Genomic DNA, 21769 nt, shown 5'->3' with positions numbered 1-21769 from the left:
GTGCAGTCAAACAAGTTTATAAAGTAAAATTAAAATATCCTAACACATACATAAGTTATGTAGGTACTTAAATAGGTACCTACATATTAAACATCCAAGACCTGAGAACAAACATTCGTATTATTCATAGAAATTATCTGCCGCGGCCGGGAATCGAACCCGGGACCTCAAACTTCGTAGTCAGGTTCTCTAACCATTTGGCCATGGGGTCGTCAAAACTTTCGTTATAAGTATATAAAACTAGCTGTTGCCCGCGAGTCCGTTAGCCGTTAGCGTAGAATTCGTTTATCGCTATCCCGCGCGTACCTTCTCGTACTATGCATTTTCCGGAATAAAAAGTAGGTAGCCCATGTCCTTCCTCGGGACTCCACCTATCTCCATGCCGAATTTCGTCTAAATCGGTGCAGCGGTTGAAGCGTGAAAAGGTGTCAGTTACCTTTCAAACTTTTTCTTCTTCTTTAGACAGAGTTACTTTCAAATTTATAATACTAGCTTTTGCCCGCGGCTTCGTCCGCGTGGAATTCGGTTATCGTGCGATGTCCCTCGGGAACTGTGCATTTTTCCGAGATAAAAAGTAGCCTATGTCACTCTGTGGCTCATAAACTATCTCCATGCCAAAAACCACGTCGAACCGTCGCTCCGTTTCGACGTGAAAAACGGACAAACATACAAACACACTTTCGCATTTATAATATTAGTATGGATTAGTACTTAAAGATAGTGCAATTTATTTGCCTCTGAGTATGTAAAAGGAATAATTAACACAATTTTACAATGATAAAATCTCATCAGTCTTTATTAACAGTGATAAAATCACAAAATACAACTTCTAATACAAAATCGAAATAACATGCAAGCTTTATCTATTCGCCTTTGTGAGTACAGCTAGGTTTTTCATCAAATTGGAGTAATGGTCAGTCTTCAAAGGACATGGTGAGTAGACCGTGCAATCACGACCCTGGCGCCCATAAGTTATGGCCTCTTCCACTGCTGTTGCATTAACGAAGGCTGATACTAGCTGGTTACTGAAAAGAAGGAGTCATTTTAATAAACAGAAAAAAAATGAAAATCGGTTTACATACGGAGTATATACATACATACACATACATAAAATCACGCCTCTTTCCCAACGGGGTAGGCAGAGACTACATCCTTCCACTTACCTCGCTTCTGGCATACAAATCTCGCTTCCTCTACATTCATCAATCTTTTCATGCATGCACGTCGGTTTAGAGTACTCCTGACCCGACCTTTCTTCAGAACGTCCCCGATTTGATCGTGGTACGTTCGTCTAGGCCTTCCTCTCCCAACATTCTCATTCACGCTCGCTCCATTGACAGAGTAATCGGTGAATATACATAAAAAGAAAGAAGTCGGTTAATTAGTCAAAAGAAAATAAGGGCCACTTGAGATTCATCGGTAAAATTAAATCAAAATGCATTTTTGTTTTTATCTGAATACATTTTAATTGAATGAAAAAAAATTGTATTGTGTTGTTGTATTAATAAAACCATTTTAAAACAAGAAATGTTTAAAAAGAATTATATTTATATAGGTATTAGTATTTTCCGTTTACTCATGAAACTCACGTGAGCCTATTTTCTTTTGAGTAGTAAGTATATTATTTAATAGGTTTGATAGTGACCTCGCTTCACTTCACACAATCCAAGTAAAATGAATCAGAAAATTTAAAAATACATACAGTGGAAATCTAGTAAAAATAGAACCTACTCTTTTTTTTAAATCGGTTAAAAAATCAAACGATATGGCACGTGAGAATAGCAAATATATATTTTTTATTTGAAGATAAGTAAGTAAATAAGAAAATAGACAAAAATTACCATTCCTCCTCTTACTCTGAAACTACGGGCACTAAAATTATGACGAAAAAAAAAAACAAATTAACAGCAGCTGAACCAACAGGTTGCTCATGGTGCATTTTACCTCATCATTTTACCCCAGGTTTTCAGTGCATCCTCCTGTCCACTTTGGGCAGTCCAGCAGGCTATCCGAAGGGCGCAGCCGTGCACGTCACCACCGTTGTTCAGCATCTTACTGGCGAAGCCGAGTAACTCATCAACCCCGAATTGAGTGTGTTCTAGGACTGAGAATGGAAAGTGAGGGTTATTATTTATACGTTCAATATGCAATAGAACAAGGCAATAGCTGTTGGCAAGACCAGCGTTTATATTCGAGGCATCTCTTACTCTTTGTAACTCTTAGTGCTAAAAAAGGATAAGGATGATGCATGATTTAAAAATACTGCCAATGCTTAATTTCTATAAAGGTAAAAATTTGGTGAAAAGGAAAGAAAATTAGGCATAACGTAATAACCACATCAAACCTTTTTAACCGTTCTCATACTTCTGGCAGCGTGTTTAGGCATTTTTGTATATGAAATTAAAAAAAACTTGTTGGCTATGGCATTCTCAATTTGAATGATGATACTCATCACAAACATGTCAGTTGTGTAAGGCTTGTAAAAAACTTTCGGGTTACAAAATAAAATTTTCAGTGTCTATAGTAATGAATTAATTAGCACAGGAAAAGCAACTATTAAACCGTGAGTATTTTTGTACTATTTTGAATATTTTACTTATAAACACTAAATTTTCTTACGACAAATTTTATTTACCAACATGATTCGGTTGTTCAAAACTAATGTGCATATATTATCAATAAACCGTGAAAGTTTCTAAGGAGGCTATACTTAAATACAAAAGGGACATGGTGAAGTGTATTCTGACTCAAAACTGTTGAACTCGGCAGGTCACCATGGAGCAAATGTACTTAATAGAGATATTCATTGACAAAGTGACGATATTCGCCTCCGACAATGAGGACAGCGGGGCAAACAAGAGCCTAATTATTAAAATAAAGTTCGGACCGAAGGTCCAGTTTATCATCAAGGAGGGGCAAATGGCTAAGAACGACAACGTTCCAGACGACATTGTAGAATGCGATGAAAATGGGCGGAGAAAATGGTCCAGAACCATCCGAGTTGGTAAATCTTATTTGTTCCCCTCCTACCCCGACACTGTGCTCATGACACTGAGTAAGTTTCCTTTGGAGATAGAAGTCTGGAATGATGACGAAAACGAAGTAGAGATATTTGTAGGAATTGGTACCATGCAATGGGAAACCCAGTTCTACCACATGCTAAAGGAAAGCGCCGAAGCCTGCAAACTCCACGATCCTTTGTCCGTCAAACAGCGCACTCCGCTAATGGCGGAGTGCTGTTGCGGGCAAGTAGGCGAAATTACCTTTATTCTTAGAGTCAGCGCTTTGGGTGAAGCTATCATCACAGAATTCCAGCAACTGTTGAAAGATCCAGAAACGTTTGTTTTTAGAACAGACAAAGCTCCTAGTATGTTCTCCTGCAAACGTATAGAGGGAGATGACCCTAACTTCTGCATGGTCGGCAGCCTTTACGAAACAACAACACTAGAAGATCCAGATGTAGTTAACGCTGCTAATAATCAGATAGAGGTTTGTACAGAGCTGCAAAGTTGCGGCATTGGAAAAAGTGCTGACACCTCATGTCAGTCTAAACCGGATGGTGGTAAGAAAGTTAATAAAAAGCAATATGCCATTGACAAGATTCGCATGGGAGATATTACGGGTCCATGTGGTAACACTAATTGCCCATTAGCACATAAAGTAAGATGTTATATAAGGAATCTAGAAAGTTACAAAAATAAAGCTAAAGGAGTATCAGGTACTAAAAATACTACAGGAAAGATTTGTGGAGCTTGTGATTGTAAAGATGATCGTTATCATCGGGAAACATGTCCTGACGCAAGCGAGGAGACTGGCAAGAAGGCTGTTTGCACGGGCTGCGGCGGTGTGACAGAGCCTGGGCATACCTGCAAAGACCAGGAGGACAAGCTCAATGCAACTGGTCCAGGTAGTAAGGGTAGCTCACCAAAGCAAAGCGGTACCAGAGTAGCGTATGTCTTTAGTGTTCACCAGGTTCCTGGCTTTAATGAAGCTATGATCGGAAAGGAGTTCACGTATCAGTATCCGAACATGAATAACAATTCTAACCTTGATTCGAGCACTTTAAGTGGGAAGACTGGAGGAGGGTGCTGCTGTCGGAGATCGAATGGTCCTACAGCTCCTCCTGTGGATACCGAAGTTGTCAATTCTCGTAGCACGCCTAATGTACGATCACTAGAGAATAAATCGTCGACACGCAGTCTGGGGTCTAACAGTCAGCTTGTGTACAACGTCGGCATGACTACATCTAGTCGAAAAGTAGCAGTTTACAACTGTACGGAAATTCCCGATGATAAAGAATGCAAGTGTAGCCCACCAAAACCATCTCCGCCATGCAAAACTTTTGACTGTGATTGTTTAACTGAGACTATGAACGTAGCTGCCAGAAAAAAACATAAGCCTTACTGTCCTTTATACAAACATAAAACTACATGTCCTGTCACGATGATGTTAGAAGATGAAGAAAATAAGAAGGTTGAGGATGACGAGGATGCGGCAGAGCCCTTACCGTATGGCTTGCCACCTATCAAACTTGGTCCGTGTCCTGTGATTGGCCGCCCTTGCTCTGTCCCGGACGGGTTCGCGAGGATGTATAAGACCGCGGCACAGCCACCGCAGCCTCCAAGTTACAGTGACGCCGGCAAAGTCTGCTGTTCCAAAGAATACGAGAGAATAAAAACCGCCCTAAAAGAATACTTGAAAAACGAGAAAGACAATGACTTACGATGTGTAAACAAATTCAATGTGGACACTGAAAAAAGATGCTGTGACAAGGAACAGGTTCTGTTGTCGTTGATGGGCAAGAGTTGCTGCGGGACTCACAAATTGGCTCTACAAGAAAAGTTCAAGAAAGACAAGCAGTGAAAGCATTTCATCATTGACTGTTTTATTTTGTAACCCTGTTAAGTCTTTAAGATCAAATTATAAACTTTATACAACTGCAATTTTGTTTGCTTTTCATTTACTTTTACATTTTACGTTTGTTCAAAGATAAATGATTTAAGTAGGTACATACTAAGTTTTAGCCTGATAAATTCGTTGAGTGACTAAAAAAAACAAATATAATTTTGTTCTTAGAGCGGCTTAAAATTCAAATATGGGGGAGGAGAACGATAATAACAAGAAAAAGAAGAAAAATGCATCTAAATACAGCTATACGTTTGGAGACACTTATCCAGGTAAGATAAAAATAATGTGAAATTATCATTACTGTTTTTTCTTTTACTAAGACCGCATAGTTCATTGCATTATCTGTCGTCTTGTGCATGATTGTTATAGTTGTCTATTTTTATTTGTGGCAAATTTATATGTTGTATGTATGTTTAATATGTTAGTAGGTACGTGCTGACATCTATTCTTTACTTCATTCTATTGTAAATATTGTCTGGAAGAGATCACTTTGAATCGATAAGGCCACCTATTGCTTACCTTGGATTTTTTTCTAGTACCTCTGTCTTCTGTACTGTTTACCATATTGTGGTTTGTGGTGTTCAGTAGAGTCATTGAATTGTATTTTATTGTTTTATTTTCTTATTGCAGGCGTTGTTATTGGACACAAAACATGCGAGAAGTTTCTCGTACCTGGGTACCCAGTGCCCGCTGAAATGGGCTGGCTGTGGACCTCTAAAGATGTACCAGGAATGAAGGCAAGTAACAAACACTGGCATGATATTTCTTTAAGCTTTCGTGATTAATTTTATTCTTATTTCTACAACAGCCTAGAAAAGGTTGGCAACCAGGAGTGATAAACAAAAGTGTGGCTAAGCTCATGACTTTCAAATGTGCCAGAGGAGGGCCGGATAAAGACAAGAAGAAGAAAAAACGGAAGCCTGGCCAGGCCGTGGGTGGCGGCGATTCTGAACCAGAGGAACCTTTGGAACCGAAGCCTGCGCTGAAAGTTCAACGGAAAGGAGACACGTTTACTATACAGGTTAGTTGTTCACTATTGAGTCTTTTATTTAAGCCTATTGAAACTAACAAAACAGCCGAGATACAGGTAACAGTCGTTTGAACCAAAATGTAACTTATGTATGTGCATAATGTCTCGTTCGTCGGAGGAGCCAGGAAAGTTGTTAAAGTGGGGTGCTTATATGCTCCTCGCCACAAACAAAGCTTGTACTTGTTAGGTTCTGATACTACAGAATCGAAATAAAGATGCCGTTACTGCTTTAGTACCCACTTCAAGCACTGGTTAAACCCAAAGTCTGATTTCCCACGCAATTGATCAGCCCTGTCTCTCGTATTCATGTGTTTAATTATCTGGTACCAGTACCAATACCGGATTCCAATACCGACTGGGTTTCAAATTGTAATACCGAGTTCCAGTGGCTCAGTGTGAACATTTTTGTTTGGTAACCTGGGGACGCTTCTCATCTCTTATAAGAGGCCTGCGCCCAGCAGCGGGACGTATATATAGTGTGGGATGGAACCTTGTTGTCTTCGGATGCAATTAGTATACAATACAATATAGTTGGTCGATGATAACAAGCTAAAGACACAAGTGGCTATATCTCTTGTATATAATAGTATAAAAATATATATATTTTAACAGTGATTTATTTATTTCACAGGTGAATCCACTGAAAGATTTAACGGAAATATCGCCGACCGAAGACCCCTACGTGGATTGTGACCCTTTGATCTTCAAAATCATCAAGAAACGCAGCCCGGAGGAAAACGCTAAAGTAGAGGCTCGCAAAATGGTTAAACTAAAAAAAGAAAGAGACGCAGAAATCCGGAGAGCTCTTGCAGAAGCTGTAGAAGATATCTGCAAATGTGCTTACATGGATGTATTTTGCAATGATCTATCTGCGATCGATCGTGTTATAGACAGCTGTCGGGCATTCAAGGAGCCCGGTTGCATTTGTCAAGAGGAATCTTTGAGTTCCTTGTCGAGTAATGCAACTTGGGATATAGAATACACTCCTCCCTTTGGCTGTTTCGATTTGGCTCCAAGGAAAGCGAAGAATTTTATCCACGTGGAAACTCAATACACTGCAGCTGATGCAGGGATAGAAACGAAGACAAAGAGGTCGTGTTCATCTGTAAAGGCGAGGAGTAGGAAACCTTCCTCTAAAAGGGTCGTCTGTTGTGGGGGTCGTTGATAGTTGCGTGAATTTAGCCGTCTGGTGTTTGTTGTTACTGTGTATTTAAAGTGCATTATAAATTACTTTGAAAGTCAGTCTTTTCTTTTACATTTTTATTTTTCATTAATGATGTAGATATAGGCGATGTGTGTTTTTAATTAACATTTTTTATCCACATCCTCCTTAGGCTCCTTTAATTCATGAAATTGTAGGCCAAAGCTATTTCGAAGTTGAGTTTGGTCACTGGATTTAAATCATACGCTTAAGAAACTAAGCAACTTTCTTTATAGTCTAGTTCTTTCTACTGACCAGTTAATCGTTCAGTAATATGATAATTTGCATGAGAATTTAACTTATGATAAATCTTACATGGCATCAATTGCATTGTTGTCAGATTTTGCATACGGGTTTCGGCACAATCGTAAAAAACCAAGAAGATTGTTTAATAGCGTCATCCTACTAATATTGCAAAATTCTTGTGTAAGACTATTTGTTTCTAAATAAAAAAAAAAAAAAAAACAAAAAAAAATTATATGAGTATGTTTGTTACTCCTTTAATCTGAAACGGCTGGATGGATTTGGATGAAATTTGGTATGTAGATAGCTGGACATGTGGAAAAAAACAAAGGCTACTTTTTATTCCGATATTCCCACGGGATAGCGATAAAATCTCGAAACAACAACCGCTGGGCTGGACATGATTGTTTTAATGTAACGTCAATAAAAACCACGATTTAATTTTCGGGAATTCCCACGGGAATTTTTAAAAATACAAATTTTTCAATTCAGCTTCTGGATCTAATGATTTACGTATGCGAAGCCGCGGGTCAACACTAGTATTCTATATTTTCACTTTACTCGCTTAGTTTTACTCGAGACATGCCATAAATTATAAGGATTTGGTGATTTTTTTTTGAATATGCATTTTGATTTTGTTCTTAGAGCGTAAAACTCAATAAACACCATGGACGATGACGATGGCGATAAGAAGAAAAAAAAGAAGAATCAATCTAAATACAGTTATTCATTTGGCGACCAATATCCAGGTAAAATATGTTAAAGAATTTTTTGTAAGTTTTTTTTTTTTTTTATTCGACTGGATGGCAAACGAGCAAGTGGGTCTCCTGATGGTAAGAGATCACCACCGCCCACAAACATCTGCAACACCGGGGGTATTGCAGACGCGTTGCCAACCTAGAGGCCTAAGATGGGATACCTCACCTGCCAGTAATTTCACCGGCTGTCTTACTCTCCACGCCGAAACACAACAGTGCAAGCACTGCTGCTTCACAGCAGGATTAGCGAGCAAGATGGTGGTAGCAATCCGGGCGGACCTTGCACAAGGTCCTACCACCTGCTGTTACTTCTTTGAATGTTATTGAAACAGGCGTTACTTTGCGGAGGTCCAATCAATGAGCTAAAGCAATTACTTAGCTTACTTTATGCAAATATAAACCTTTTGTAGATCTACTCCTAATAAAGTACTGTGCCCAAGTGGATTGATGCTAATCATGTGCCAATGTAGATTCTCTAATTGGGAATATATCTAGGCTAGCTTTAATAGCCCAAATTGATCCATTTCTATATCTGTGTGTCTAGTTTTTGTTTTTACCTCACGTTTTGATTGCAGGAGTGATAATCGGCCACAAGCAATGCGCGCGGTTTCTTAGGCCGGGGTACCCAGTGCCTGCGTCAATGGGTTGGCTCTGGAATGCCCCAGACGTTCCAGGCATGAAGGTAAACCTTATGCAGAGTCCCTTCACGCTTCACTTCATGTTTGATCAATCATCTCATACGATTGTCAAAAGTGATTCCTATAAACCTATAGTAACTCTCTCAAAGAGTACATAATTTATCTAGGTAGAAAGCACGATAGTCGTTTTGTCCTTTTCTGATTTCTAATCTCCTATTACTACAGATGCTTTACAGCAGATCGGGGTGTGAAGTCAGGAAAAACCCATCATGGGCTACCTACCTGCTGGCATGGCCGGACTCTCAGCAGCTAAAAAGCCCGCAGCACGTCTCCAACTCCCTGGAGTTCGTTACGAGGAAGACAGGGTTGGAGGGGTTTCTTATCTACCCACACAGTCTTGTCTCAGTCATTTATTGTTGGAAGGCCTGGAGAGGAGCATGCATTCTTCCGTTAGGCTCTGTGGGGTGCTTAGGCTTAGGATAGTTTTTTTTGTTGATTCCTATTAGTTTCTTTCTTGACCGATTATTATATTATTGCAGCAAAGGAAGGGCTGGGTACCGGGCGTTATAGGCAAAAGTGTTGCCAAGCTTATGACGTACAAATGTCCCCGAGCTGGGCAAGACAAGGACAGAAAGAAGAAGAAACGCAAACCAGGGCAGGCCGGCCAGACAGGAGGTGGTGACTCTGAACCTGAAGAGCCGCTGGATCCGAAGCCGGCTCTCAAGGTGCAGAGGAAAGGCGACGTTTTCATTATTCAAGTAAGTTATAGTATAGTGTACCTAGTTGGTAGGCTAGACGGGCTAGACTCCTAAAAGTATATAATTAGTCCCTTCAGTTTTATTATCTGATAATATTGGTAACGTGTTCTTTCTTTTATCAATTAAAAAAAATGACTGGAATAAGGGTACCGCGCGCTGTACCCTTGGGAACTGCATTTTTCCGGGATTAAAAGTAGCCTATGTCACTCTGGCCCATATCTCTATGCCAAAAATCGCGTCACTCCGTCGCTCCGTTTCGACGTGAAAGACGGACACGCACACAAACACACACACTTTCGCATTTATAATATTAGTATGGATAATATTTTTTTCACCTCAGCACCTCAAACAGGCAGGTTTTGCTATGAGAAATCAGTGAGCAAAATCGCATTTTGCTCACTCCGTGAGACAAAGTAGCTTTTTAATTTTTTTTTAATGCTGAGTACAGTGTTGGGTCTACTAACTGCTTCTACAGTTGGAATAAATATTTGTTAAATTGAACGAATTTTTAACAAATCTATGTATATGTTTATGTAATAGAAATCTTAATTAAATTCATATTTAAATGTTTAATATCATTTATAATAAATTATACGTTTATTGTTCCACCTTTTTAATGACCCCAAGATGAGGCTTTTTGCAGTATTAAAAAATAAGTGTGACATATAGCACAAGAAGTTCTAAGTTCAAATTATAATGCATGTTATGACTGTAATGAGTATGAGATTTGTATTGTATCTACTGGACACTTTTTTATGGTTTTAAATGTGATTATTATATTTGTTTCTTAATAATCGGATTATGTTAAAAATAAAAAGTGTTTGTTTTGTGAACAGGTAGGTATATGTGGTTTTATTCTTATGTTACATTTAAATGATGTACTCGCTGCTGAGGTGAAAAATTGTATGTGTCACACGAGACCAAAGTTTTTTTGCATCTCGTGTGTTTGAATTGTGTGTGTACTATTTCATACAAACATTATCTGCTTAGATACATAATATAATAAATAATTTCGGAACACAATTGGCACAATTTGAAAATCCTGAATCAGATTTTATAAAAAAAAGTTTTTGGGTTCCGTTGAGCAAATATGCTGCCGATAAAAAAAAACAAATAATCATTATCAAGTTTTAAATCGTATGTTTTATTTTCAGGTCAATCCTCTTAAAGACTTAACAGAACTAGACAAAAACGAGGATCCATACGTAGATTGTGACCCAATGGTCTTTAAGATCATGAAAAAGCGCAGTCCAGAAGAGCAAGCTAAGGTGGAGGCCCGTAAAATGGTCAAACTAAAGAAAGAAAGAGACGCTGAAATAAGAAGAGCTCTCGCCGAAGCTGCGGAAGACATCTGCAGATGTGCATACATGGATGTGTACTGCAATGACCTAACGGCGATTGATAATGTGATAGACAAGTGTCCAGCTTTTAAAGAGCCTGAATGTCTTTGCCAAGAAGAATCTTTGAGCTCTTTGTCTAGTAACGCTACTTGGGACATCGAATATACTCCACCCTTTGGCTGTTTTGATCTGTCTCCAAGGAAAAAACAGGTTTACGTTCATGTGGAGACACAATACAGCCCGGCTGATGCAGGAATCGTGCAACCTTCGAAACCGAAAAAGGGCAAAGAGGAGCCTGCATCAAAAGAAAAAGCGAAAGAAAAAGAAGAGAAGGTAAAGCAGAAGAGTTGTAAAAGGAAATGTTGCAGTCGTTGCCGTTAACTTTAAGATGTTTCTTGAATTTATCTTCCCGATTGTTATTGAGAAGAATCATCAGCTTAACGCTCCAGTTCTAAATGATAGCGCAAAAATTGTGATGAACAAACAACATGCTGCGAGCAGTGTAAAATAAGATCATAAATGCGTTGTAAAATATTGTTGACTGGAACGTTTTGATTTGTTAAAGTCTGTATAAAGTAAATTAAACATTGTATACTATGAGTAAATAATTTATTTTCGTTTTTATACCATAGGGTACCGGTACAGTCAAACCAGTTTAAACGTAGAGCTATTAAAATACCTGAAACGGAAAATTACCACGACGGTTCTCTGTCTTTTCGGTGAAATATTATTCCGAACTGTTGCACTTACGATTTTCTCCGTAACCATATTTTTTTCGGAACTCTCATAAAACAAACCTAACCTACTGCTGTGTTCTACAAAACCATAAGAAAATACATAACTTATAACCTAGCGTGTGTGGCCGGCTAAGGCAGGATCCACCACGACATTTAATATCAGAACATTGCGATAGGTTACTATGGTCTAAGATTCGAACTTGAAATGATCTGCACCGGTCTGATAATAGAATGAAATGTATTTTATAATAAAGTTAGTATATTAGAAATGAATTTGATAAATAATTGGGGTATATATTCGTTCCCTTGGCGGTGGAGACGGCGGGCTGCTGGGGAGCGGATGCAAAGCGTTTTGTGGGTGATTTGGGCCGTCGACTCAGGCAAAAAGGGGAGGACCCTCGCTCCGAGTCATTTCTGGTGCAAAGGCTGTCCATAGCTATCCAACGTGGAAATGCTGCGAGCGTTATGGGCACCTTTGTGGCGGGAAATGGCGAGGGACGAGTTATTTGACTAGGTTATAGTTTTCTATTGTAATTAAAAATAATTTTTATATGTTTAATTATCAATAAAATTGTCAAATCAATATATACTTAAAAATATATAGATAATAAGAAAATTTCATATTGACTAAAACCTATAGAATACGAGCATGTAGACATTGGGTTTGCTATTATCTCGATGATGCAAGAAAAAAATATTCCAGTCCAGTATTTTTATCATAATCAGAATCAGAAAAAATGTTTATTGAGAACATAGATAGGCTGTAAGATACAGAGTTGTTAAGACATTTTGTGATCTTCTATGTCTTGCCAATGGGCGTATAAAACATTAAATTGGTAGGAAGAAATACAAAATTAAACATACATAATCAAAATTAAAACGCTACAGACTTCAAATACACTTCAAAAATATAGTCAATTGAAATTAATAAAAAAATGATAATCAAATTAGAAATTGCGAATTTTAGCGAATCCATTTCTAATATATTTTCTAATACACTCAATTTATTATAAAATACGTTTCATTCTATTATCAGACTAGTGAAGTTCGATTTAAGTTCGGATCTTCGACCAGAACGAGGAAAGCGAAAACCTATTTTCCTACACAGAAAACTATGCATTCATGGAAAACATGCAGCATTCATGGAAATGTTTAAGGATGGCATTGGAAAATTGATTTGTATTGCTTTTATACTACCGTAAATAGCCTTACTTTTTGCGTATCGTTGATAAGGCGGGTGGGAAGCGAAACTCTTGAGCAGAAGTGGTAGAAGAAAAGTGGAACCCAGCACTATAGCGCCGCCCAGCACCAGGGCAGGCATATTGATGTTCACTGATGGTATTCCCTGCAAGTTTAGCTTCCGATTAGTGCCTATTTTACGTTGTAGTCTAGAAGAGAATTATTAGTTAACGTGTCAATGAAAGTTTTTCCAATAATTATACTCTTTCTTTATTCCGTATTCTTTCCGGAATTGTAGACTTTATCAAAACAAGGAGTCATTGATTCAATGTGAAATTAGGAAAACAAATCAAAAGCTTTTAACAATAATACCAAAAATATTATTTTATGATTTAAATTCGGGTTTGTTCCGCGTAGGTACCTTGATTTTAGAGAAGCTCGATATTTCGGCACAGTTGCATGCGCCACATGCGCCATGATCACTAGACGCAACTGTGCCGAAATATCGAGCTCCTCCAAAATCAAGGTACCTACGCGGAACAAAACCCGAATTTTAATCATAAAATAGTAGGTAATGACCGCATAGTCTAAAACTTCGTTTTCCAAAAATATACATTTATACAAAAAGAAAAATGCACTTTCGCAATGAGGTGCTTCTTTTTTAGAAATTAATATAAAAAAATGTGTTTTATGATCCTAATACATGTCTTGTTACGCGAGTTGGTCTACTTCTTTCCCGACGCCTTTAATATCGGATGAGGAGAATATTAAAAGTAACAAAAACACGTAAAGGTTGACCAGAATTATAAAAAACTTCGCCATATTGCGGAAAACCAATAGAATTAATTTCTTGCACTGGTAACAAAAATTCAAATGTCATATGTCTATTGCTGTTAAAGTTTAACGTTGTTTGCGCGTTAAATTAAAATGCCGAAGATTATCCATAGCCTTGGAAGGAAAATAATTCACAATGTATAAAAGTATTTGTCATAGAAAAAGTCTGAAGGATTAGAAAATATTCCTTTAAATAACATCACCGACACCGTTGTCAATAATGACTAAGTAGAATGTTTGTTGCAATATAAAAAGTATGTGCTACCCTCGCGTCAGATTTTTTATATTCCTGGTCAGCCTGTAAACAGTGTGGGATTTGTCTACTTACTAAGCCAAACGCAGTGTCCATGGTTTGCTTCACCGGTATCGAAATGAACGGGATCGAAATATCCAAGTCTACCTGTAAAAGAATCCAAAAGCACCTGTAAGGCTGCGTTTCCACCAGAGCTGTGCGATGATGAGTTGCTAGGAATGCGTTAGACATGAACCAATGGAAACATTTCATTTAACTATCCTCGGTCCGCCGAGCTGTTTTCACTAGAGCTGCGCTGATCGAGGATACGTTAGTATATTTTTTATCGTGGGACTAAAATAAGCCAATATATACCCGAGGTGGTTAGTGTCTATTTATCGGAGGGTTTATATTGACTTTTAGTCTCGAGGTAAAAATCTATTTTTCACTTCGATTGCGAGAACAAAATAGTCATTTCTGTGAAAGAATTATTGTGTTTCTTATTCCTCCAGTCCATAAAACTTTCATAGGTTTTTAAATAAATCATTCTAGATTTCGGCGGCAAAAGATTATCCATTATGTCTTTTGCTCTTTGCTCGATATCATAATTTTCACTATCACTGAATGACATTGTGAGAATAATCAATTTATTTGAATAGTTTATGATTTACACTCTACAACAATTTCAAAGTTTTCAGGGTAAGTATTTTATAGCATAGAACTGACCACGTAGACTAAGAACAAGAACGTAACATTTTCGTCATGAAAATGGTCCACACACAATCTTATTTTATGCCAAAAACTAAGCAAGTACTGGCTGTTTGAGTTTACGTTACTCGAAGTAAATTAAAAAAATATTTACTTTTACTCCCTAGGGACTAAACTACACACTCTAATCCCGCCTCGTAAGGCTATATGGACCTACTTTTAGAGCATGAGAAGTATAAATCATTTACGTATCCTCGATCAGCGCAGCATTTTTATTGGTTCATGACAAACACAGTTCTCGCAACACATCTTCGTACACCTCTGTTGGAAACGCAGTATGACGTTTACTTTTTTTTTATACAGTATAGGCTTGCGTTTGGCCACAATCACGCCTGATGGAAAGCGAGGATGAGGCCTACGATGGAGCACGCTTGCCAAGTAAATGCTCATTCACCCTGGACTTGAAAGTGGCCAAATTGTAGTGTTCAGGAAACACAGTTGCAGGCAGGGAATTCCACTCTTTTGCTATGCGGTTGATGAAGGAAGAGCGCGTTCTCAGCTAAAACTCTTGAAAACATTGTGAAAAACTTACCCTAATGTCTTCCTTCACCGGATTAAAAGTGAACAATCTCCCTTTTCGAGATTCACTTTTTAAATCACTTTCGCACGACACCAACATACCCACAAAAAAGATCGGAACATAATTTATAAGCCACATAATTAATTCTAGAGAAATAAAATGTTTGTTTTCTTAATCGCAGTTAATAAAATAAGGTAAAGGCATGTGGTCCTTGCCAAAACGGTCGAGCGTTTGGCGCGTGTTCGCAAGTTTTTACACAAACAAACAAGGAAATTAAAATTATGTGACAATGTGTTTCCGTGGACCTATTGTTGGAGAAAACTTAGATGTAACAGCTTAGAGTTAGGAAGCGTATAGAGCTATTTTACTTAAATAAGTTTTTACGATTACATTAGATGTTTTGATGTATTTGAAAACATCGTGAGACCTGCACAAACCTGCGAAGCACTTCAATGGTGTGCCCAAAGCAGTAGCCTTGAAGACATTTTCTATTTAGTATAAGTTTTGTAAATAGTAAGTAGATAGTTAGTAGTTGTATTTTTTAAAATTTTGTATATGTGTTATTACTCTGTGCTTTTCTGTTAATAAATCAGAGGCAAATTCATGGTGTGTGTGAATCCGCAATCCGCACTGGGCCCGCGTGGGAACTACGGCCCAAACCCTCTCATTCCAAGAGGAGACCTGTGCCCAGCAGTGGGACGTAGGTATATAGGCGGGGATGATGTTTTGATGTATAGCAAAACTCAAGACAAACTGCCAAAAGAAACATTAATATTTTCTGAATGTGTTCCATTCAAATTCAAACCTAAACTATTTTATTGCATGGAGTGATGAAGATCGTGGGAATGTTGTAGGTATACATAGCTTCAACATTTAAGTCGCCTAATTTCAAACTCAGTTAAATCTAATCTAAACCATTTGGAAGATAATTGAAAAAAAGTGATGATAACGTTAATTCGGTGATTTGAAAGGCAGTATTTTTTTATTATGGCTAAAGCATTAAAGAAAGCGATCCTGTTCGGCAAATCTAGCATTAAACCATTCATTCTTTACTGAAAATAAAAATATTGATTGGATTTAGGTTTTTTTTTTATTTATCTCAACTAAAAGAAATACATTAAATTTATGACAAATACTTCGCCAAACTGCAAAACAGTTTGTAAGCGAATACTACACTCCTTATTTTTAACATTATAATATTCAACAATAGGTACCTACTATTAATTAAATTACATCATGTAGTTTTATATTATATAACTTAGTTTTATGATAGTTAATTATTTTCTTCAAGGAAATCATCTATCAAATACGCTTTGACTGGTTTTAAATGCTTCTTTACTCATACACTGTTTCAGGGAAAAGTTTATTGAATATTCGCGGGATTAGATAAGCTCTCGTTCTTTGTCCGTAGTAACCTACCTTCATTTGATATAATCGCTTGCAATTTATCTTTGAAAAAACTCAGTGTGGATTTTTATAATTTTGATTTAACAGACCTATATTCTAGATTTGAAAAAAAAAACTGTCAAAAAAAGAAACTTCTTTCCCTGATTGGCTTGGATAGACTTACCTACATTTGAAAAATAAAACTGTCATAATGGATTTATCTGATTTTGATAAAATATTATGATTTTAACTGCATTTTTCTCAAAACTTACACGGAATTATACTTAAAATAATAAATAAATAAATATCACGGGACAATTCACACCAATTGACCTAGTCCCAAAGTAAGCTTAGCAAAGCTTGTGTTATGGGTACTAAGCAACGGATAAATATAGTTATATAGATATAGATACATACTTAAATATATATTAAACACCCAAGACCCGAGAAAAAACATTCGTATTTTTCATACAAATATCTGCCCCGACACGGGAATCGAACCCGGGACCTCAAGCTTCGTAATCAGGTTCTCTAACCACTAGGCCATCTGGTCGTCTAAAAATTATCAGAATTTGACCACCTCAACTGCTCATCTACTTCTGCTGCTGACTGTACTGCATTAAATTTCATCAAATTACGCTAAATTACATTAAAAATTACCAATCCCATTACCAGTTGCCTCTTTTTATTATTTGTCAGTTCTACGTCTACGTAACTCTATCTAAGACAAGATTACGGACAACTTGTAACATTTTCACGGAGCTTGGCTCTGGAAATGTGTTACTTTTATAAAATACCGGAGCGCAGCATCATATTGTTTTACGTACTTACAGCTTATTATTATGTATAGGTACAATGAAATGTCTAGCAACAGTATATGTATTACGTGGTTACGAATAGAAACGGGTGTTTACTTGCATAAAAATATAAGAGATGTAAGTTGATGAAGGTTAATTCAAGCGTCTCATTACTCCGGATAGGTCCCTCTCCCTACTTTTCTGTAAAAATGGTCCAAGATTCTGATAATTTTTTTTAGTTATCTGGTAGAAATACATGCAGAAGTTCTAATAAATAATCGAAAACGACATCAAAAACTTCAGCCAATTCATAAAAAAATTGAACAGGGAAATGTGAGGCTGAAAAAACGCTCAATTTTTTTTTACATACATATTTTTAACCAGAATTACTAAGAATTGGATAGGTTTCTGGGTAAAAAAATAATATTCAATTTAGTCCTTCAGTTTCATAATAAGAAAATAAATTTTGTTTTTTTCCCCGCATGCAAAGTGAAAAGTAGTGTTTAACGAGAGACTAAACAACCATAATGCCACTCGAACTATAGCCACCCTCGCTCTGCTCGGGTGGCTAAACATCTCGTCTCATTATGGCTTCTTTTAGTTCCTTGTTGAACAATCTACTATAAAAAATACGTGTCCAAATTTTATCAGATAAAGTTTATCAGCAAAAGCGCATATTTCCATAGCATTTATGTTTGTATTTACGTATGTTTTTTTCAGCAGAAAAGCTCGCAGAGTTTTCGAAATTCATGTGCGGAATTACATTTGAAATTTACCATAAAGCAATTCTTGCGTGTGAAGTAATCCGAACTATGGCAAACAATCTTTTTCTGATTCAGACGTAGGGATTGATTCGCAGTTTTTCAAATGACATAAAAATGCTATTCGGTATTCAGATTTTCTAAATTACTACGGATAGAGAGCTAGCCCATTTTTTTTCTTTGGTGTGAGTGTCTTCGTTGAACGTATAATTTTTAAAATTTATCTTTGATCCTACCTATTGAAAATAATTTTGGATGAAACACAATTTTTTTCTTAGCCACTTGACAGTCCTACGATACCATGGTATCCAAAACCAAAATGCTTCAAACCGTCCGTGGATACTTTAGTGTCGTAAAGGTTAACCTTGATTTTGTGAATAAATCATAAATTACATGCTATTGTTTTATAAATAGTATTTGAATGAGTAAACATTAATTTACGTCTCAGTATTTCATCTTTATTCAAAACCGTGTAGTTAAAAAATTGTGGACACAGCGCGTTTCGTCCGTCAATAAAAAACCCGGACGGTTTGAGGCATAATATTGGTCGCGCGCTCCGGACTGTCAAGTATTAATATTTTTTTTTTAATCTTAGGGTGTTTTAAAATAGTTATTTGTTATGCAAGGCTGGAAAGTAACTGTTTGGCACGAGTGCTTATATTGAAAGCCGAGCAAGCGAAGGATTCTAGGATTGAACCACGAGCGAAGCGAGAGGTTCAAAAAAAGAATCCTGAGCGTAGTCGAGGGTTTCAAAGGCACGAGATGCTAAACAACTTTACAGCCGAGCGAAACACACAATTTTTTACCTCACGACAGCGAGAAAAATGTAGATGGAAGAAAATAAATTGAACACTCTTATAAATCAGTTTCAGGTTATGCTAGCTAGCTTATGCCAATGGCTTCTTCTAAATCGCAGAATTCTCATCCCATGGTAATATAAAATACAACCACGTTCTTGTCTCCATAAAAAGAGGGAATTTCGAAGTCCAAGTATAAGTTCAGCTTTCTAGATCCAGGGTTTGGGTTGGACGTTGATAAGTGAGTTAGCCAGTAATTTTTACATTTAATTATGCAAGTAGCTAAACCTACTTAAAATTAAAATAATTATTAGGTACTAGAATTGGTAATACAGTGTGACCTTTTTCCCTCCGGTAGGTGCGTTCTGAATTTGACCACATCTACCTATTTGTCGTTATTTTTTGTGAACAAAGACGAAAAATCTTATGTAATAGAACAAAATGTAAATAAATGTTATCTATTTTTTTAGTAGTAATAAATAACAACAATACTTATCTAATAACAAGAATGAAAACACTGACGCATTTATATTAATGAAATAATGACAAACCACGTTTCAGAACGTGTCATTGTGCTTTTTTTTCTCGGGTGTGTTTCCGAATCCCTTTTCATCATTTGATATCCTATTTTCTTCTTGTTTGTTCTGTATTTTTTTTTGTAATTATAGACGCATTTGGAATAATTTCAGTAATCTGAAAGGAGCTATATTATTACTAAATAAATGTTTAGTAAGAAATAAGAATAAAATAACAGAATAATTAACAGATTTAAATATTAATTCTACAATGTATGAGAACTTTCTTTGTGAACACGTCAATACCAACGCATTCAACGCTTACTTCCTCAACCTCGTATCTACCCGAAATGTATACAACAAATCAACATGCTTACCATAAAGATGATTCTAAAGCAATATTGTGGCCAGATACGAGGTTGTGAAAGTAAGTGGTCGATATGTATTTTCAAGGCGGCACCCGTTACCTTTGAAAATTTATCTTTGATCATACCTATTGAAAATAAATTTTGAAAACACAATTTTTTCTTGCCACTTGACAGTCCTACGATACATGGTATCCAAAACCAAAATGCTTCAAACCGTCCTGGATACTTTAGTGTCGTAAAGGTTTAATTAATTTTTGAATAAATCCATAAAATTACATGCTATTGTTTATAAATAGTATTTGAATGAGTAAACATTCTTTACGTCTCAGTATTTTATGTTTATTCAAAATCCGTGAGTTAAAATTGTGGGACCAGCGCGTTTCGTCCGTATAAAAAACCCGACGTTTGAGGCATATTGGTCGCGCGTGCCGGACTGTCAAGTATTTATTTTTTTTAATCTTAGGGTGTTTAAAATAGTATTTGTTATGCAGCTGAAAGTAACTGTTTGGCACGAGTGCTTATATTGAAAGCCGAGCAAGCGAAGGATTCTAGGATTGAACCACGACGAAGCGAGAGGTTCAAAAAGAACACGAAAAGAAAGGCACAAGATGCTAAACAGTACCAAACCGAACCTCGGTATTGACCCGAATGGTATATAACAAATCAACTATCGTACTTACCATAAAGATGATTCTAAGCAATATTGTGGCAGATACGTGGTTGTTGAAAGTAAGTGGTCGATATGTTTCAAGGCGGCACTGTTTACGATAACATTCGAATTTCAAAAACTCTTTCAGCCAAGAGGATAAAAAGCGACTTTCATACGTAATATTGTAATTGATACTCGAATAAGCTTAGTACTTTTTCACCCAATTAAAATTCGATCGCTGAGATAAAATTGAATTTGGAGCGGAGTGTTTAAATGCAACGTTCATGAATTTACTACGTAGTTTATGGAATTCCAAGAGAATTGAGTAAAATCCCGTAATTATAATTAACTGCCGGTTTAATGGTTACGCTTGCAGGTCTGGTCTTATTTTTGACCAGCGGTGGTGTAGCGGTACACACGGCACGGAATGCCGAGGACCAGGGTTCGATTCCCCAGCGCTGTCTTATTTTCTGGTTTTTATGCATCTATGTTACAGTTTGTATTTTCGATCAGCTTTTACGGGATGCCGTAAAAGTAACAAAAAATTTGGAATTGAAATAAAAAATACAAAAAAGATTCCAAAAAACCAATCTTCTTTTATGTCGCTAGATAAGCATAGACACGAACTTTACGACATGAGAGTGAAAAATAAATTTAACTTGGGCAGGTTTGATGTAAGAACTGACATCCCATTTGAGACGCTTTTAGCAATGCGACGCACGCAGGTGAACAATAGAAGGTTTTTATGCTCTGAATACTTTCATCTTAAAAGATGTTAAAGCGAATTACGATGTGACGCTGCAAGTGTATTACCATTGTATATGTCGGCAGCCGATCGTAAAATCCGCCAAATCACAAAATTCCTATGAAATGGCGCCATTTCATGATATCTTATACTCCTAGGTACGGTCAAGGAGTTTAATTCATTGGCCACCATAGAACCATTTCACAGTAAACGTCATAGTGACATCGCATTAATTAACAAGGAAAGTCGTAATGACTTTTCCTTTGAAAAGATTCCATGGTGGCCCATGAATTAAATTCCTTGACATATCACAATAAATACAGAAGTGAGTATGTTTGTCACTGACTGTTGTGACTTGGACAGGGATATAAGCATCAGTATGGGTTTTTACGACCGGATGGCGAAGTGGTTAGAGAACCTGGCTACGAAGCTCGAGGTCCTGGGTTCGATTCCCGGCCGGGGCAGATATTTCTAAGAATAATACGTTTGTATCCATGTAAAAGTTTTTCTTAATTTGGGACTAGGTCAAATTGGTGTCAAGTGTTCTGCATGACATTTATTTTATTTATTAAAAATTAAAGAAACGGAAAATTGGGCTCAAACAA

The 21769-nt window shown here is 37.0% G+C and overlaps 2 protein-coding genes across 4 annotated transcripts; one reads left to right on the top strand and one right to left on the bottom strand.

Annotated features, from left to right (window-relative positions):
* Positions 1 to 859: 859 nt before the first annotated feature.
* Positions 860 to 15245, bottom strand: LOC141432964 (uncharacterized). The gene is made up of 5 exons (XM_074094802.1): positions 15159 to 15245; positions 13955 to 14026; positions 12826 to 12958; positions 1945 to 2104; positions 860 to 1025 (listed from the first exon to the last, which is right to left on the bottom strand). The coding sequence occupies exons 1-5, from the start codon at positions 15243 to 15245 to the stop codon at positions 860 to 862; spliced, it is 618 nt and encodes a 205-aa protein (XP_073950903.1).
* On the top strand, positions 2435 to 11473 carry LOC141432509 (uncharacterized). Of its 3 annotated transcripts, none has more exons than XM_074094104.1 (5): positions 2435 to 2563; positions 8028 to 8131; positions 8716 to 8822; positions 9318 to 9536; positions 10691 to 11473. In XM_074094104.1, the coding sequence occupies exons 2-5, from the start codon at positions 8050 to 8052 to the stop codon at positions 11255 to 11257; spliced, it is 975 nt and encodes a 324-aa protein (XP_073950205.1). In that variant the 5' UTR covers positions 2435 to 2563; positions 8028 to 8049; the 3' UTR covers positions 11258 to 11473. The 3 variants fall into 3 exon arrangements, with proteins under 3 accessions (XP_073950205.1, XP_073950206.1, XP_073950204.1); XM_074094105.1 differs by lacking the exons at positions 8028 to 8131; positions 8716 to 8822; positions 9318 to 9536; positions 10691 to 11473 and adding exons at positions 5077 to 5177; positions 5539 to 5645; positions 5717 to 5929; positions 6570 to 7118; XM_074094103.1 differs by lacking the exons at positions 8028 to 8131; positions 8716 to 8822; positions 9318 to 9536; positions 10691 to 11473 and adding an exon at positions 2770 to 4944.
* Positions 15246 to 21769: the final 6524 nt, after the last annotated feature.

Source organism: Choristoneura fumiferana, chromosome 11 (assembly GCF_025370935.1).
Source record: "Choristoneura fumiferana chromosome 11, NRCan_CFum_1, whole genome shotgun sequence".
Classification (NCBI taxonomy): Eukaryota; Metazoa; Arthropoda; class Insecta; order Lepidoptera; family Tortricidae; genus Choristoneura; species Choristoneura fumiferana.
Note: the sequence above shows the minus strand (reverse complement) of the source record. Positions and strands in the feature narration are given on the sequence as shown.